This window comes from Chenopodium quinoa, unplaced genomic scaffold, assembly GCF_001683475.1.
Source record: "Chenopodium quinoa cultivar QQ74 unplaced genomic scaffold, ASM168347v1, whole genome shotgun sequence".
NCBI lineage: Eukaryota > Viridiplantae > Streptophyta > Magnoliopsida > Caryophyllales > Amaranthaceae > Chenopodium > Chenopodium quinoa.
This window is the reverse complement of record NW_018742556.1, coordinates 2140964-2159838: the sequence shown is the minus strand read 5'-3', so window position 1 is coordinate 2159838 and position 18875 is coordinate 2140964. Positions and strand designations below refer to the sequence as shown.

General features: G+C 35.4%; 4 protein-coding genes across 4 annotated transcripts; 2 read left to right on the top strand and 2 right to left on the bottom strand.

Moving 5' to 3' along the window:
- The first annotated feature begins 1592 nt into the window (after positions 1-1592).
- On the top strand, positions 1593-7702 carry LOC110720515 (S-adenosyl-L-methionine-dependent tRNA 4-demethylwyosine synthase-like). Its single transcript, XM_021899555.1, has 9 exons — positions 1593-1990; positions 2308-3287; positions 4065-4180; positions 4729-4904; positions 5393-5583; positions 5706-5792; positions 6271-6428; positions 6515-6725; positions 7067-7702. Exons 2-9 carry the CDS (start codon positions 2448-2450, stop codon positions 7214-7216), a joined length of 1929 nt encoding a protein of 642 aa, XP_021755247.1. The 5' UTR covers positions 1593-1990; positions 2308-2447; the 3' UTR covers positions 7217-7702.
- Positions 7703-9141: 1439 nt separating this feature from the next.
- Positions 9142-14351, top strand: LOC110720514. The gene is made up of 6 exons (XM_021899554.1): positions 9142-9459; positions 9727-10477; positions 12000-12310; positions 12474-12530; positions 13206-13603; positions 13877-14351. The coding sequence occupies exons 2-6, from the start codon at positions 9975-9977 to the stop codon at positions 14123-14125; spliced, it is 1518 nt and encodes a 505-aa protein (XP_021755246.1). The 5' UTR covers positions 9142-9459; positions 9727-9974; the 3' UTR covers positions 14126-14351.
- A 636-nt stretch (positions 14352-14987) lies between these two features.
- LOC110720513 (pentatricopeptide repeat-containing protein At2g44880-like) lies at positions 14988-18561 on the bottom strand. Its single transcript, XM_021899553.1, has 5 exons — positions 16554-18561; positions 16380-16428; positions 15686-15797; positions 15504-15564; positions 14988-15404 (listed from the first exon to the last, which is right to left on the bottom strand). Exon 1 carries the CDS (start codon positions 18522-18524, stop codon positions 16767-16769), a length of 1758 nt encoding a protein of 585 aa, XP_021755245.1. The 5' UTR covers positions 18525-18561; the 3' UTR covers positions 14988-15404; positions 15504-15564; positions 15686-15797; positions 16380-16428; positions 16554-16766.
- LOC110720317 lies at positions 15081-15986 on the bottom strand. The gene is made up of 4 exons (XM_021899320.1): positions 15950-15986; positions 15686-15797; positions 15504-15564; positions 15081-15404 (listed from the first exon to the last, which is right to left on the bottom strand). Exons 1-4 carry the CDS (start codon positions 15984-15986, stop codon positions 15081-15083), a joined length of 534 nt encoding a protein of 177 aa, XP_021755012.1.
- Positions 18562-18875: the final 314 nt, after the last annotated feature.

Genomic DNA, 18875 nt, shown 5'->3' with positions numbered 1-18875 from the left:
GGCTGAAAAGGAATGCCTGGGTGTTTAATGGGAAAAGGGGTGGAAGTAGTGGAGGTTCAAAGGAGGGCTATGAGCATCATAGGAGAATACGAAAAGGCAAATGAATGCTTACCTTCAGAGATGAGCAAGGCTGCTCCTGTCTGTCAATCATGGAGAGCCCTTGCTATGGGATCTTGTAAAGTCAATGTGGATGTGGCTTGCTTCAAAGATAGTATGTTTGGTTTTGGTGGTGTAATGCAGCGGGGGATAGGGAAGGGGATGCGATGGCTGCTACATGCATCACTACTCGGGGCTTTGGGGATTCAGAGAATGCAGAGGCTTTGGCGGTGAGGAATGCTCTCCAAATTTTGATTGAAGCTGGACTTAAAAGGGTGGAGCTTGAGACTAACAACATCTCAGTCTTATCATATTTGCAGCAGCAAAAGTAGTAGTGCAGTAGCTTCGGTTATATAATGAATGATATCTTTTGAGTTTGCAAAGTTTTGTTTGTCTATTAGCTACTCTCATGTAAGTAGGAATGCTTACGAAGTAGCACAGCTTAGCAAAAAGCTTGATGGGTTGCGAGTGTGGATTGAGGAGATCCCTTAAATAGCATCATGCTTTGTAATGGATGATATTCTGTTGTCGAGTTGATAAAATTGTGTCCTTTTCGAGGGAAAAAAAAACCCTAAAATTTTGTTTGAACTAGTTCATTAATAATTAAAAAAACTTAACAAGTCGTAACTCGTAAGTCAAAAGAACAATTTTGCTCCAATTTTCTTTAGAAAAAATTATTATGAAAGACTTGTATTTAGTATCTAAAAAAAAAATATTATAACTTCTAAACCTAAAGTTTAACTTCTGCTAAGATTTATTTCATTAAGTATTGTAAATTAAATTTTGTTCTTAAGAAATAAATTAGATAATTCAGTTAATCAACAATACAAATAGTTATTTGAAAGTCTCGACTCCCGTGACAATGTTCTACTCTGCAACTTCTAATCCTTTAGCTACAAAACTTATTAGTTTGATTGGAGTTGTTGGCTTGTTGCTCTATAAAATGTCTTAGAAATTGTTTTTGCATGGAATTACTTTTTATACCATAAGCTATGATAAAAACCAATAAGACCCCATTAAACAAAACAATTAATCTTAAAAGTCAAACGAAAAATTAAGTTACAAATAATAATTATAAACCAATTCCTTAAAACTTTATTCCAACAATTGTAACAAAATTTTGTTCAAAATTACTCAACTTAATAACCAATCAATCCATTTAACAGATCAAAGATCAACCAATGAGAAATTTTAAAAGACAAATTACATGCATATCCCTTTTTCATTTGTTACTCCCTCCGTTTATAAATACTTGCTCCATTTCTCTTGGACACGCATACCGATGTTAATCTTTGATCACTAATATTTTTAATTGTCAATAAGTATAAATTCTAACAATTGAAATTAATAATCTATTCATCGAGGTGATTTCAATGAGTACTCACAAGATTATAACTTTTTTCTTATGGAGTATAAATCACAATCATTAGTCAAAGTAGGACAAATGAATAGTGTAAAAAATAGAAATGGAGCACTCAGTATTTAAAAATGGAGGGAGTATAAGGTTTTGAAGTCATTTAGATTTTTTTTTTTTTTTTTTTTCTCTTTTGTGATAAGGAGAAGAATCTACCGGGCCGAAATCTGTCTGGTTCCTCCTACAATGAATTTTTTACTACACTACTTGATTACTTTTTCCATTTATTACTTTTTTTTAAGGGAATTATCCATTTATTACTCAAGTAATCGGATAAAATGAAATATACCTTAATCAAAGAGGGCTAATTTTCTTCCAGAAAAAACAGAGGGGTAATTTTGGAAAAGGAAAAGGAGTGCGTTGATACACTCGAACACACAGCTTTGGGTTTATAGTTTAGTTACTCCTAAATCCTCTAACCGGCGACTTGCCCAAACACTCAGTTTGCGCCTCAACTCGCTCGTCTTTTCTTGAACCCAGGTAAGATCAATCTCTATTTTATGTTTTTCAATTTGAGTGAATGTTTTAGTTTTCTTAAACCCTAATTCCCTTAAACCCCAGATAGATTTCTGTATACAAATCAATGGAATTGTAATATAAAGTTCTAGACTTGTAATTATAAGCTTAATATTATCTGGGTATATGTTATATATTATAAATCAAGCTTGATGATTTATGCATTTTAAATAAATTGTAAAGTATGGTGTAGAAATTTTCATTACCCAGTTATACTGTAAAGTGTAAATTGAATGAGTGCCAACTTTGATTCTTGATTTGTATGTTTTTTGATTGGGCAGGGTTATTTTCCAATTTGATCTATTTGGGACAAGAAAAGGAATTAATTTGAGGTGGGATTGATTTGGGTTGGTTTGTTTATCTGGGGTGAAAGAGTTTTGTCTATGTTTTTGAGTAAGAGTTGTGTAGCTAATTGATTACAATGGTGTCGTCGGCTCTAGCGTCTCGTGTCACCCTCCTTGCCCTTCTGTCTGCCACCACCTTTTACTGCTTCTATAAATCCCGCTGCCTTAAGCTTGCTTCTCAGAAGTTTGCTGTCTCTGCTCGGAACCCGAAACTTATTTATATCACTCAAACTGGCACTTGTAAAACCCTAGCTCACCGTCTTCACAAGTTGCTTGCCTCAAAAGGTCTTGTTATTGACCTTATTGATGTCAAAGATTATGAGCCGGAGGATCTTTCGAAGGAAAGCCTTGTTTTGATTGTGGCTTCTACCTGGGAGGATGGAAAGCCGCCTCCTAAAGCCAAGTTTTTTGCTGATTGGATTGAGGAGAGCGCTAATGATTTTAGAGTAGGATCACTTCTGCTCAATAAGCTCAAATATGCAGTTTTTGGGGTTGGTAGTGGGGCGTATGGAGAGAGTTTTGATGTTGTGGCTAAAGGGATTTCAAAAAGGTTGAAAGCTTTGGGAGCAAATGAGGTGCTCCCGTTGAGGGAGGGTGATGTGGATGGAGGTAGATTGGGGAAAGAGGTTGATGCTTGGGGTGAGAAGTTGATTGGGATCCTAAAAGGTGTAGTTCAGGAAAATGGGGTAATTGCTTGTGGGAAGTTAGATGATGAGAGTGATGCAGAGTTCGTCGATGAGTCTGATGATGAAGATTTGGAAGAAAGTGAGGAGGAATTGGGTGTTGTTGATCTTGAGGATATAGCAGGTAAGGGGCCATCAAGGAATTCAAAGAATGTAGCGCAGGTTAATGGGGTCAAGACTGACGGCAAAAAAGAAATGGTCACTCCTGTAATCAGAGCAAATCTGGTGAAGCAGGTGAGTTTCTTTTCATTTTATATTTTAAATTTGTTGTTGATTTGATAGTGGAGTTATTGTACATATACTTAATTGTTTAAATTACTGAATATATGTATATGGATGAGCTGGATTTAAAGGCCAATTATTTTGCCTTGTGATAAGAGTGTAGCTATGCAGCATGTTCAAAGACTAGGAAGTAAAACCAAAGGCCTTGAGGTCTTGAGGACCAGTGCCTAGTTATGGTTTATGTCTAGTCTCTACTAGGCCAGAGAGAATTAAAGTTGTTCTAGGTTCTAGTTTTTGTACCAAAACTGTTCCTAGGGGCCTCAAATGTTATAGTCTAGCTAGGTGTAATGTTTTTTGATCTAGTACTCTGCATTCTAATACAAATTGAAATCTGTTCTGTAGTTATGGCTATGTATAACCACAGCCGGTAGCTCTGTAGGAAGTACCATAGTTGGGATATTTTGTCAAGTTATAGATCCAGTTGCAAAATATTTTGAACCTTTCTTGAAAATAGAGTTATTTTCTTCAATTTTCCACTCTTTTGAATAACCATTATCCATGTTTACTTCAAATGCTAGCATGGAATACCTTTCGTTTTAAAAAAATTATCTTGTTTTTTTTTTTTTTTTTTTTTTAATATTATCTTTTGTTAATCATCCTACTGTAACAATGCTACAAATATTATATTTTCATATTATTCTGAGTTGTTGCTCTAATATAATCTCTTTGTCAACTGTTTCCTCTAACTAGTTTTAAAGTATTAATTTATGTAATGTTTTTTTTGGGCAGGGCTATAAGATAATTGGTACACATAGTGGAGTTAAACTTTGCAGATGGACCAAAGCGCAACTTAGAGGCCGTGGAGGTTGTTATAAGCACTCATTTTATGGAATTGAGAGTCATAGGTAATCATGCCACGAGTTATATTGATCTTTACTTTCTTAATTTGTTTCTCTTTCTCTGCCTGGCCACCAATTTCTTCTCATTGATCTTCTTTAACAACTTTTCTAGAATGGAGATTACACTTTTTCATGTCATCTCAAATATAAAAATTGAGGACATAATGCATTGTGTTATTTAGTTACTTTGCTGCCTCAGTTGTTTTTAATTTATTTTGGTAATGTCAATAGGATAAAGAAAAACCTCTGCTTCTGATGCTCTTCTCTTGGCATAATTCAGCTCTACGGTTAGTTACTGCTGATGCCAAGTGAGCACGGCAGATCTGCTAATATAGATATATTTACACTGTAATATAATTTATCTCCTTAATCTATATACTTAATGGATCGATATATTTTCGATACAGGTGCATGGAGGCACTGTAATATAATTTATCTCCTTAATCTATATACTAAATGGATTGATTTATTTTTAATATAGGTGCATGGAGGCATTGTAATATAATTTATTCCTTAAGCTATATACTAAATGGATTGGTATATTTTTAATACAGGTGCATGGAGGCAACACCAAGCCTGGCATGTGCAAACAAATGCGTCTTTTGTTGGAGGCATCATACCAATCCTGTAGGGAAGAGCTGGCAATGGAAAATGGATGATCCTGTTGAGATTGTGAACACTGCGTTAGACCTTCATACTAAAATGATAAAGCAAATGAAGGGAGTTCCAGGTTTGTCTTTTGAAAGATGTTTGTTTATGTCTATCATATTATATAGATGAGAGTAGGATACTAGGATTGGCTTACATGTGAATATGTGATCCTGGTTGGAGTCCAATCCCCATCTTCGGGGAATGAAGGTGGGATGTGAGCTACTGTTCTCATCTCTGTTTTTTTGTGGGCTATTGTTTTGATCATGCCAAGAGAAATGTATATCAAAGAGAGGGTTTGTTCGTACAAGAAATAATTTGTCTACGGCAGATCTTATGATCTGAACTCCAAATGTTCCGGCAAAATTAATCTTCACACATTGCATTTAGGGTGTGTCAAATAAGAATTTGGTGCTACCTTTTTACAGCTACTTTCTCTTGCCTTCCCATGATTCTTTTTCTCTCGATTATCCAACACTTCCACTTTCTTTGCTCTGCACTACCCCACTTTAAAATTTTATTCTTCACATAAAATCAACTCAGGACTAAGTGTTGGAATTGCTGTTGCAGGGGTGCTGGAAGAGCGGTTGGCAGAAGGTCTTTTGCCCAGGCACTGTGCTTTGTCACTTGTAGGAGAACCTATTATGTATCCTGAAATCAATACACTTATAGATGAGCTGCATCAGAGGAGGATTTCTACCTTCCTTGTTACAAATGCTCAATTTCCTGAAAAAATTAAATCATTGAAACCAATCACCCAGGTAAAAGCTTTTGCTCGATGATAGTTAACTGTACATCAAGAAATATACTAGGGTTTCTTGTATGTGGGGATAGAGTTTCTTGAGCTTCATTCTTCATACTTAACTTTTTTTGCCTTGTGTAGTTGTATGTGAGTGTTGATGCTGCAACAAGAGACAGTTTGAAGGCTGTGGATAGACCCTTGTTTGGAGACTTTTGGGAGCGCTTTCTGGTAAGTCACTCTGTATATTGAAAGCAAAATGCAAGGCTTTTCTGTTGCTTACTTAAGCTATTTCTTCCTTTTTATACTGATCCTCATTGCTGAACACGACGATTTTTGTGGATCATTAAGTTGAATTCGTAAGTAGATTGGAGTGAAATCTGCTGATTTGATCTGTGTATCATATCAAACAATTGATGTTTTCTATTTATCATATTTGGCTCACCTTAACAGCCTTCTATTGAAAGGCTTGGAATAGATTCTTTCTGTTTCAACTAAAGTTTGTTCTCCAGTGAAATCTTAAATTGGAAAATTGCTTGCAAGTTTCGTTATAATTTACTAGTTTGTGGATCAAATGGTTTGAATTTTAATTTAGAAAACATGCTCTCTTATTTCCTGTTCTTTTAATCCTTTGGATTTGAAGGCTTATTTTGATATTGACATCTGCTTTATGGTGGTACAGTGGTACTAACAATTTTTTTTTTTGCAGGACTCCCTGACATCTCTCAATGAAAAGCATCAACGGACCGTTTATCGCTTGACTTTAGTCAAAGGTTGGAATGCTGAAGATGTAGATGGCTATTTTAAGCTCGTTTCACTTGGGAAACCTGACTTCATCGAAATCAAAGGAGTAACTTACTGTGGATCGTAAGTATCACGCCGTTATATATTCATCCCTTTTATTTTTGTATGTGGAATGTTGTACTCAAGATTGTGTAAGAACTCTGTTGCAGAACTGCTACGTCAAAGTTGACAATGGAAAATGTTCCTTGGCATGCTGATGTAAAAGCATTTTCAGAAGCTATGGCTTTGAGAAGTGAAGGTGAATATGAGGTTGCTTGTGAGCATGAGCACTCCTGTTGTGTCCTTTTGGCAAAGGTTGATAAATTCAAGATAGACGGCCAATGGTTCACATGGATAGATTACGAAAAGTTTCACAACCTGGTTAGTTACAGCCCCATCATATAGCTTAACATGCTTCCTTTTCTGCTTCTATTTTAAAAGAAAATCTTAATTATCTTTCCAGGAAAACATATTAAGTACTCTATAATTTTTCCCATTTGCTGCGAGTAGTTCAAAATTTCAATTTATCTTGATATGGTTTAAGTTTAATAGAGTTCCAGAAGATCCTAACTAATACAAGCAATACAAACACCTCAGGATTCTTAAAGGATTGTTAAACATTAGGATAATAATATGTGGCAGTTGGTCCAAACGTCAAATAATTTTGATTGCTTTTTTCTTTATGTCACCGGTCTTTCTAAAGGTTGCTAACCAAATTTTAGGTGGCTTCTGGCGAGCCTTTCAAGAGCTCAGATTATATGGCTCCAACACCACCTTGGGCTGTATATGGAGCTGTAGAAGGTGGATTTGATCCAAAATATGTGAGATACAGGAAAGAACGAAATCACAAGTCAAAATGTCAATCTACCTGATATAAATTTTCATCATTGAGGACGACAGGGTTAATCTTGTGCTATTCATTCCACAAGTGAGATTTGGAAAGAAATGGACTTAGTCATGTAGCAATCAATCGATAAATGTTTTGCTTTTTTTCAATCAACGATGATTATCGTGAGATTAGTCAGTCTTGTGCTTTTGGTCTCACCTCAAGTTCATTTTTGGAAGTGTTCCAAGTAAACAAGAAGGTAATTGTTTTACTGTTATGAAGTTTTGGCATATTGAGTGATATAGAGGGTGGCATCGGAAGACCTTGTTTTCGAGTTGCAGCGCATCACACCATCACGGTAGTATAAACTAGAACAATGAAAGGTTCTAACTTCAATTGTGTACTAATTTAGATAGGCTTGCTGGAAGACCATTATTTTGTTTACTTTTCTGTTTCTTACAATTTCCATGATTATACAATAAAACATTTTACGTTAATGGTAGATTTTCAGCTACTTAATTCCTTTTTATCCTAAAATATAGAGTGCCTATTGTAAATTTGTACAAGCACTTTTGTGCCATACAATTATTTTCAGAAGAAAGCTTTTAAGAGTTCAATAATCGAAGGTCTCTTTCAGTTGTATTGTAACGTAGTAAAAACTATACAAAATATTCTTCAGAAGACATAAACAGCTAGTACGAAAATTAATCTTAATTTTGCAGATTTATTACCACCATCAACAAAGCATTATAGTAGCAGTAAATATAATACAATGAACTTTACAATAGTATGGTAGTACATATTTCATTTCTATAAGACCGTGTTATCATTATAAAACTTCTTTCATGACTCATTCGTTAACATTTATACATGTCTATCCCAACTCAATCCACCCCCAAAATGGTCTTATGATGGTATGGTGGACTTGTTTAAAGCTTTGCTGTAGCAAATGTATTACATAGTTCAAAAAAAAAAAAAAAAAAAAAGAAAAAAAAAGTGATATTATATTGTTACTTTTCTCTCTTCATCCAATCAAATTTCTTAAGTTTAAAAATCTCTCTCAACACCTTTTTTTTCCATCACTATTTTATTTCAATTATTCTATAAAACATTTTAAAGTTTTTTATTTTTATTTTTTTTAAAAAAAAATTATTTTAGCAACTTGTCACCCAAATATTTTACTTTTCATGGCACAAAGTGACTTATTTTTAAAACATTTAACTTTTCATGGCACAAAGAGACTCACATAGAGTACCGTTGTCATCCAAATAAATAATAATAATAATAATAATAATAATAATAATAATAATAATAATAAAGTCTATTATTACATGTGTAAAATTAAGGGTTTTTGTTTTCTTATTTTCATGCCTTGTGTTAGCTAAGTGTCTCAGCTTGACGTGCCACGAATTTTTAAAAAGTAGACCAAGCATGACCTGATCCCACGTGTCTGTTGTGTTAAATTGTATCGTGTATTCGGTCTATCATACTTATCTAAAGTTAAAGGGCTCTAGAATGTTTTTTGTGCACGAAATAGCTATAAGATTTTTTCTTAATTTGCCCGTTAAGGCCGTTATGTTATTAACTAAAAGTCTAAAAGCATATTATTAGAAGCTCTATAAAAATAAATTCTCTTACGTTAAATTAATAGGAATAATTAATTTGATTCCAAAAACAACAACTCTTAACTTTTAGGAAGAAAACTAATACTCCGTGATAAGATTATAGCAACTCTAAAATATTACTCGTAATAGAAAATAAACATAAGTTAGATACGAAATCTCTCAACTGCACAAGTGCACGTGCACCTTAGATTTCGGTTATTTCCTTCTCTTTTGAAGATCCTGTTGTGTAAAACCTTGACAAAAGTATTAAATTGGTAGATCAACTCTTGTTTACTTCTGAATAATTCGACTCTTGTTTAACCTTATTATAGAGTAATTAAAAGTAGAAGAGTTTTCATTTTCATAAGCGAAGCCCTATAATAAATTTCAGGTGTTTGATAATCTACATAGGAGTATCTATTTGCACCTAATCATCACAATTATAATTTATTTTTTTTGTTAAAAAAATATATAAAATCAACAAAAATGGAAAATGTAGTACAGCATTTTCTAAAGGAAAAAAAAAGAGAGGATACTGAAGAAAAAAAAAACTCGGAAAAAGATCGCATTAAGGCTTCTTGTCGTTCAAGTTTGAAGCTTGGAAATTCTCTCTCATCCCTTTCCCCACTTCCAACCAAAACACTCAAAAATCCCACCTTTAATCTGTCCTTTCAATTTCACCCAGGTATTTCTCTCTTTAATTTAAAAAAAATAAAAATAAAACCCCTTTTCACTATAATTAATTCCCTTAAAAAAAATCAATTTTTTTTTCCGTTTTTGATGATTCTGGGTTGTTTTTATTTCTAAATTTTAATTGTTGCCTTGTTGATTAAAGGTTTTTGTCGATTTTTATCTATGCTTTGAATTTTGATATGTATGCCTAAAATTCTCTTGCTTTTATTCATTTTTGGGTGGTGATTGTTTTGTTGATACAATTAGGTTTTCTTTTCAGGTTCATGAATTGTATCATCATTTGCGTAATACAGAAATTGGAGTAATCAATTGTAAAACCCAATTATAATTTTACTCTTGGTTTGGAAATATGGTTTAGTTTGAGCACTTGTGTTATGATTAATTTTGGGTTTGAGTGAAGTTCGCATTTGCATTGTTATAGTTTGTCTTTTGATCAGAGTTTTAGCAAGTTTTTGATTGATGGGTATTCGTTAAAAGATGGATTCTTTTTAGTTTGATGTTGGGTTGATGGGTCCTGAAGTAGATATGAGTGGGAAATTGGATACTCCGATGAAGGTTTCGCCGGTCAGTATGAAGGATAATAGTACTGTTAAGTTGTCTGAGGAGAATTTGGTTGTTTGTACTAGTAATTGTGAGGATCATGGGTTTGCTGATGCTGATGCTGTTGTTAAAACCCCGGAAGAGAACCCGGTTACGACGTGTGCTAGTAGCTATGAGGATAGTGGTTTTCATATGGATGTTTCTAGGGCTGACTGTGATCAAGGTATGGCTGCTAATGGGAATGATGAGGATTTGGAGGTTGATATTGTGGAGAATGTGGAATCCGATGAGGAAGTGGTGTCTGAGAGGGAATCTTTGGATGCAACGGAGAACTCGAGCTCATTTGGGTGTACTGATTCTGAGACTGGAACTGCTGGGGCGTTGAATGATGTTGAAGTTGAGTCTGAACTGCGGAATGATAATTCATCATTGATGGAATTCGATGGATTTAATGATCTGTTCAAAACCAGGTATATTTCTTTCGCGATGACAGATATTTGTTTGATTATTGCAGTATGAACGAATGAATGATTATGATGGGAAATTTTATGTGAAACAAGCAAAGTTGGAGGAAATAAAAAATCTCGCCCAATATGACATTTTTTTTGTGTTGAGGTGCATTGAAATTTAATATTTCTGCCTGGATAGTAATTTTGAGATTCACCATTGCATATGTTGGGATCTGATTGACATAGTAGAGCTGTAGAGTCGATCTGATCATTCACGAACTAAAGAGAGGATGTTTCCTTGGATCCTTTTTGGTTTCTTACTCAGATCACCATCTCCCAGCACGTTTCCTGCAGTCTTTCTGACTTAGCATGTGATGAAGGTCTAACTCTTTCATCTTAGAATTATATCCTTTGATACCCCTTTATACGAGGTTTACGTAGTTTGCGATTAAGTGGCTTTATTATTTAGGACTTGTTTCTCTGATCCTTTCCCTACCTTGCTGTATCCATGTTGTACGTGTCGTTCTCATGTAGGACATGGGTGTGACCTTTTATTTTTAGCATGACACCTTAGGAAAACTAGACATGATAATTTCAGAAACCATGTTCGAGTCCAACACTTTTGGTGAGCAGTATCATAGAAAGATGTGATGGACCTTATGGGTTAATGCAAGGAAGTGGCAGTTGCTGTGCTACAGACCAAATCATTTTGCTATATGTCTCTTTATCACTAATTTAAACTGGCTGAAGCAGGGTATTAATTTTCGGGCGAATCACCACATCATGACCGCATTGAAAGTTTTTGTCTTTGGCAAGACTGTACTATTAGGCCCCGGCAGCCGGAGTCACAGACTACATTTCCTCTTAAAGTGGCTTTATGACCATAATTGCAAATCAATTACATCCGAGATTTAAATTCCTGAGATTTCGTGAATCTCTGGCAAGATTTTGCGGAGTAATTTTTTAGCATATGTGCTGGAAATATTCATTTACCATACATAGCTCCTTGGGAGAGGGCTGGGTTGATCCTTATTGCAACTCATCTCAAACTTGGGATAAGACAAGTGGTGAGCCACTCTATTGTCTTTCAGTTCATCTTACTTATCCTAGAAAGTGGCTCTGACTTCTGAGACCTTAGTTACCTCTGGTTCTTAGGGTTTTGAAGCTTAATCCACACCTGTCTCACTAAGAAGTACGCTGATGCTCAAAAGTCTCTTTGTCTCAATTTCACAGCTTATTTTGATTGATATGAACTGTTTGTCAGATCTGGGAAGAACTTGTGTTTTTAACTAGAATTTGCTCTGAATTTAATGGCCTGTTACCAATCTGCTACTTATCTTTGATAATCTTCATGATATGAAGGGTCTTCTGCCATTTTTCCCCCCTTTCTTCCTTCCTTTCTTTCTTTCTTTTTAACAATTTTTTAAGAAGTTTATTATGTTGATGATTGATCATATCTATTGGCCCCACTATGTACTAGATTTTTATTGTGTCTTCATGTGTTAAGATGTTATGGTGTAATTCTTGTTCTTCACATGCTCAGGAAGAAGAAATTAACCGCTCAATGGAGAAAGTTTGTACGCCCACTGATGTGGCGGTGTAAATGGGTTGAGCTACAGATCAGGGAACTACGCTCCCAAGCTTCCAAGTATGATCGTGAGCTTGCAGAATGTGCTAAAACAAAGCAGTGTGAGTTGGAGAAATATGCTGCTGAAGACCTTGCAGTGAAGACAGCTCCTTCTGTTTGCCAGAATCGGCCAGTAAGGGTTATGAAGAGGAAGAAACGGAAAAGAGTTGAAGAAACAACAGACTTGACTGCCTACTCATCATGTCATAGCTTGTTCTCATATTTTGGTACAGCTATATTTTTAAATATTAATATGGTTTTTAGGGTACGTAAGGATGGCCTCTAACCCCATCTGTAACTTCCATCATGAGGTTGAGTTACAAGGGATTTTAGACCCCTTACTGAAACTCATTTTTCGCTCCTCACTCTTATACAAAATTTATTTTGCAGTAAATAAGAGACGTTCTGGTGATTCAGCTTATTTGGATGATGATCATGGCAATACTGGTGAGAATAAAACTTGTGCTAATAAATTGTGGCTTAGATGAGTATGATTCTGCTCTCTATACAAACTTGTGATATATGTGGAATCTTTTGTTCAGAATTCAGAATGATCCATGGTGTTGTGTTAGACCTGCATGTTAATCACTTATCAGTGAGGTGTTTAATTACTGCAAAATAAATTTATTATGTCTTTCCCTCTTTGAAGCTTCATGGTCCTTTCTGTGAGGTGTTTAATTTGGATGAAAATACAAGTTTTTGGATGTTTCGTTCTTTATGAAGCATCCTGTGAAGTAAAATCCAAAGCTTTTATAAATTAGAAAACTGCACCCCGTTGTGACTTTTTGGCGTTCTCGCTTTGACCCGTGATTTCTTGCACTTTTATAATCTTATCTTGATCTTTGGATGGAAGTTTTGTGTTGGGATTGAAATATGGAGTTTTAAAGTGACCATTTCTGCCATATTTTTTTTAAAAATAATGCTTCATATTTCTTCTTAAGATGGACTGCTTGTCCCTTCATCTTTGCCATGCTACTCTTCTTTTCCAGATAAATGTGATCTTTTGCTATTTATTACTACTAATTACTAATACATTTCATTCATTAACTTCATCCTGTCTTCCCAAACTCTTGTGACTTGTGAATTAAACTGGCTTGGTTATTCTTTGTATGTTCTCTGCAGAAAAGACGACTTCTGGCGTTAGTGAATTTGGCATTAATGGTGAATGGTCATTCCTTGATAAGGATAGTGATTCCTTTGAAAATATATTACGGAATATTGAAGTGGCTCAAATGCATGTCCGGCAGCTGAGATCAAGAATTGATAAGGTGGTCAGGGAAAATGCTGAAATCTTAAGTTTTGATCCTGGTGAAGCATTGATAAATTGTGGCCCTAGTTCAATTTTGGCCCAAGTAGATGGTGAAAATTTTCAGATAGGTTCTTATCCTACTACTACTCGGCAGACATTGGAAAATAAGATGATCATGCCTGAAAGTGTAGTCTCTGGCCCTAGGGAAGTAAACCCGGCTAACATGATTGGAACTGCTGACCAGCAGCAATTTGGGAGGATCTGTGGCAAGGTTAGTCATCTTTCTAATCTATTTCACGAATAATCGTTATGTTCATGGTTGCATGGATATCAGGAAAATGGTATTGCAAGATTGCAAATTATAATTTAGAAGTGGAAAGTTCTTAAACTATTGCAATTGCAGCTTTAATTTGCTCGGACATGACAGTAGGACTTGACCATTTGTATATAGTCAGACTGAGGGTCCTCTCTCGTGTTGATCAACTTTTATGTAATGATTGTTTGTCTGTAGATTGATAACAAGATTCTTGTCGCTAATCAACAGGTGAAGGAAGAGTCCAATCATACTGAAGTTGTTGGGACTCGACTTACGGCAGAACTTCAGTCAGGAACTGAAGTGAAATCAGAAAATATTGAACATGTCTTAGAACCCAATTCTCCCAGCAAAATGACAGCAAGTCAAGAGCAACTGGCTGTAAAAGTACGGTCCAAGTTGACTACCTCCAAGAACAAGAAAAAGCGTGGGAGACGCAAGGCTCGAATTGGTAGGTGGAGCCGAAAATCATCTGGTTAATGATTAGTAAATAATAGGCAATTGCTATTTGATTTTATATTATAGTAGTTGGTTAGTGTTCTACTTTTAGATATAACCTGAAAGAAAGACCTGGAGAAGAATGATAGAAAGTGCGGGCGGTATATCGGGTTTCCTTGATCCAGGCAAATGTACATGCTTTTTGAATCTCTTCAAATACCAAATACCTCCTTCCTGTTAAATTAAGTAAATTCTTTTTTTACCATGATGTGTACTTTGTATATTGTAACCCCCCCCCCCCCTCTCTTTCTCTGTCTCTCTCTCTCTCGTATTGACGAATACAGGGTAATATTATACCGAAAATTTTGATGTAATTATCTTATAAATATAGAAGCTTAAAGTTGTACTTCGTATTACTCAAGTGCTCTAACATAGTTGTAAAAATTAAGGGCATGTTCTCATTGACTGAGCTGAATTGAAATGAAATGAATATTTTATAAGAGAAGGAAATTAGGAGCGGAACTGAACTGAGTTAAACTGAACTGAACTGAATTTCAACGTAAGAGAATAGATCCTTACATTTGGGTATTTGACCTATACCCCTTTTTACTTGCAACGCTTCTCATTTTACACATGCTAGTGGATTATTTTAATAACTAATATTTTAAAGTAAAAACTATAAAAATTTGTTTTTATAAATTGAGACGAATCTAGCAATATCCTACATAACCATATTCTTCCTTAATTGTAAAATCATCAAAACTAGTCAAAGTAAAGTATGTGCATTGTGCCGTGCATATTCATAGAATTTGTTAAGTGTTAACTAAAACATCTATTGTTATAAAGTTGTTGGTTGAATAAAGTAATATGAAGGCAAATTTTAATCAAATTTCCCAAATGCATAAATGTACAAACAGATGTTTTTATTAATGCTAGAAAAGTAGATATATACATGAACTACTGCTCAGTTCACAAGTAGACAAGAAAAGCAATCAATCTAGATGTTTTGTTCCCCTCTTTGTTCATTTCGGCGAATCATTCTCCTGTGCAACACATTTCTTGATACCTGGGCTGAGATGATAGCCAAAAATGTAACAGTTGGAACAAAGAGGACATCAGGTACTACTTTGATGATCTTAAGTGCAGGGACTCTCTCTCCAGCTTTCTTTGCTACCATGGCAGCTGGTGGCGTCACCAAACCTGTTATTAGTGTCATTTTTTGTGGCTTGTTGAGGCTTACCGTTCTTCTTATAAAGTCTACAAAGATTTGCTTCTTCTTTTCTGCATTATCACCAGCAGCAGTCCATTCCTCGTAGCATTTCTGCTTTTAAAGTTTTTGTAAATGTCGTGGATGATGTGGTATATACTATCTACGGTGTAACAATAGGAGATGAGAATCATGAGAATAGCGTTCATTTACCTTTATCTCCTGGTTAGAGGGTACATCATAATGTTTACCAGGCAACGCCGAGTTGAAAGTGCTGTTTGAGATCATTAAGGGACAGGTTAATCAGTAGTAACGAACAATTTAATTTATTCCTCTGTTTTAAAATTCACATTTCAAAAGCTTGTTTGATATAAAAGGTAGGCTTTGGTACGTACTTGTATATATCAAGAAATGCTGTGTCAAACTGTGAAAATTCACTGGTTTCCTTAATAAAACTGTTGTAGAGTGATCCCGTAATCAAGTTCACCATCTGTGTTGTTGGTGACCCTAACATTCATCATAGATTCAAAGCAAGTACAAAATCAGAATAGGAGAGAGATTAAACCACAAAATAGAATTGATATGCTTTACCGAGGAAAAAAAAAAATGATTGAATGAGCATTTCGATGAAAATCAGGGTAGCACGGGAAGGAGCAGACCTTTTCCTAATAAGAAGCTACTAGTAGCAAGACCCATTTTTGGGTTAAATTTTTGTACAAACTTGAGGAGATGATGATAATGAAATCCCTAAACAAAGATAAAGAAGACATGGGAGGGATAGATTACTATAAAAGGGAAACTTTTACAGAAAAAATGGTATGTTACACACTTACACTTATGGGTTTAGTTTAAGCAAGGAATCCCATTCCTATCTTTTAGTTCTAGTTATCTGATTCCTGACCTTTGGCTTGAAGGCAGGATCAAGGAAATAATTTTTACAGAAAGTGAAACCAAAGCAAACTATTGTTCCAATATCACAAAAAAAGAGACAGAACACTTATATTACAACATCAAGAGAAAAGAAGATAGTAATGCCAGTTATCAGTAAGATCTGAATGCATATGCAGAACTTCAGAACGCATAACATACCAGCTAAAGTTGTGATGTCCAGTTTTCCTCCATTCCACACTGCAACTTTCTAGCAAAGTTAAGCAAAAATCATAATATTAACTTCAAAAGATGGTATCCCGCGTATGGGTATGCAAATTATAAGCAAGCATGTATGCATAATCAAAATTAGACAAACTCATTAGAGAAACTCACTTCAGCAAGCTTAGCTGCTTCCTGTTAATAGTGCAATAGTTATTGGATGTAAAAGCGAAGATCAGCTCCACTTCTCCACCTTCATTCTCCACTATAATTGGTCTAGCCTTCTAACTACATCTGTTCTTTAAAAATCTTAGATCATAGATAGGACATCACCAGAAATCAAGCGTGTGAAGAACTAATCAGAACAATTTTACTGCCCAAACATTATCAAGTTTGCAACGATACTTCAGCAATACACGATTCCAACATGTTCTCGTCATTTATCTTCTTCATGTGCATCTGAAGCTGCTTTAATACCGGAAGTATATTCTCCTGATGAGGGTGCATTATGCTCCCTGACATAAACTCACAAACCATGCCATCAGCTTCAATAGCACTGCAACCAGCTTCCTTTTTTACACCAATTGTTCTCATATACCCTTTTAATTCCCTCATATCTATCCATTTTCTTTCCATGGCATACAAGTTCCTTAATAGAATATAGTTCCCAGCATTTAATAAATTCTTTTTAACTGCTCGTTTCAAAATTCTTACTGCCTTAGGCAAATCTTTCCGGTTCACACAACCTGAAAGGAAGGAACTAATAACTACCTCATTAGCCTCATATGGCATGGATTCTAACAGTTTCTCAGCTTCCTCCAAACTGCCTATCCTACACAAAAGATCTATCACACAGCCATAGTGCTCTATTGTAGGGGCTAGTCCGAAACTCTCCATTGCATTGAGCCACTTCTTTCCCTCCTCAACCAAACCACTATGGCTGCAAGCAGACAAAACACCAATCATTGTTATTGCATTTGGTGTGTATCCTCTATATATCATGTTCTCAAACTCATCTACTGCTTCCCTTCCCTTGCCATTGACTGCAAGCCCATTTATGATAGCATTCCAACAAGAAGTCGCCTTCTCAGGAATCTCTTCAAAAACACGTCTGGCTTTGTCTATATCTCCACATTTTGCATACATATCTATCAGTGAAGTGCATATCTTGATAGATTTGTCAAGCCTTTTCCTTTTCACATATTGATGAACCCAGCATCCGAAATCTAATGCCCCCAATTCAGCTACTGCCGGAAGAATGCTGATGATGGTAACTTCATCAGCTTCAAGCACTGCATTCAACTGCAATTCACGGAACAACTTCACAGCTTCGCGTGGTTGTTTGTTCTGGCAATAACCACTAATCATCGCATTCCAAGAAACAAGACTCTTCCTAGGCATAGAATCAAAGAACAACCTAGCCGACTCGATGTCATCATTTTCACAAAACCCAGAAATCATACTCGTCCACGAGATCACATTCCTTTCCGGCATTGCATTAAACAAACTCCGAGCAGAATTCATGTCACCCACCTTAACAAATGCACCAATTATCGCGTTATAAGCCGATACATCCTTCCCAGGCATCTCATCAAAATATTTCCAAGCATTGTCAATATCCTCTACCCTTGCAAACCCACATACCATAGCAGTCCAAGACACAGCATTTCTAACAGACATTTCATCAAACACCTTCCTTGCAGAAACCATATCACACATTTTCCCATACATATCAACTATAGACGTCGAAACAAACAAATCCAATCCAAACCCAGTTCTAATTACATGACTATGAAGCTGTCGACCTTCCCAATTGTACAAATCCGACCCACAAGATTTCGTCATAAACAAATATGTATAATTATCAGGAACAAATTGCGTCATTCTCCTCAAATCTCTAAAAAGAATCAAAGCATCAGTAAATTGATGATTATCAATATGGGATTTAATCGTGACATTACAAAGAAAAGAATCATTTCTTTGAGGAATTTGATCGAACACTTGGCGTGCATGTCGAATGCCAAGACTTGCCGATGAAGGTGAAGAACAGGCAGCTATGAATTTGGTGAGTATATTTAGATTAGAATCAAGGTATTGCGTAGAATGAAAGCATGTATTTGAAGGAGTGATCGAGAATTCTGCCATTGTTGGAGGAGAGAGAAACACTTTCTTTCGTTGGGACTCCATAACCCAGAAATTGAGTTCATCACTCTCTTTAACTGCTTTTAGCGGGAAAGTTTTGAAACTTTGTGTATGAGTTGATACTTCTGAAATTGTTTGTTCAAAAAATAAAAAAAGAAGAGATCATTTTATTATATTCAATCATATTTCACTACTCGAAAGTATATCATAAAATACTAATACTTCAATTAATGAGGTCTTGGCCTAGTGACAAAGATTGAGAGCTTGTATACGATATGATAGATTACAAGTTTGAGTCCACTTCCATTCTTTTATATGTAATTTGTATTGTCTTTCTGGCTCATTTGCATGAAA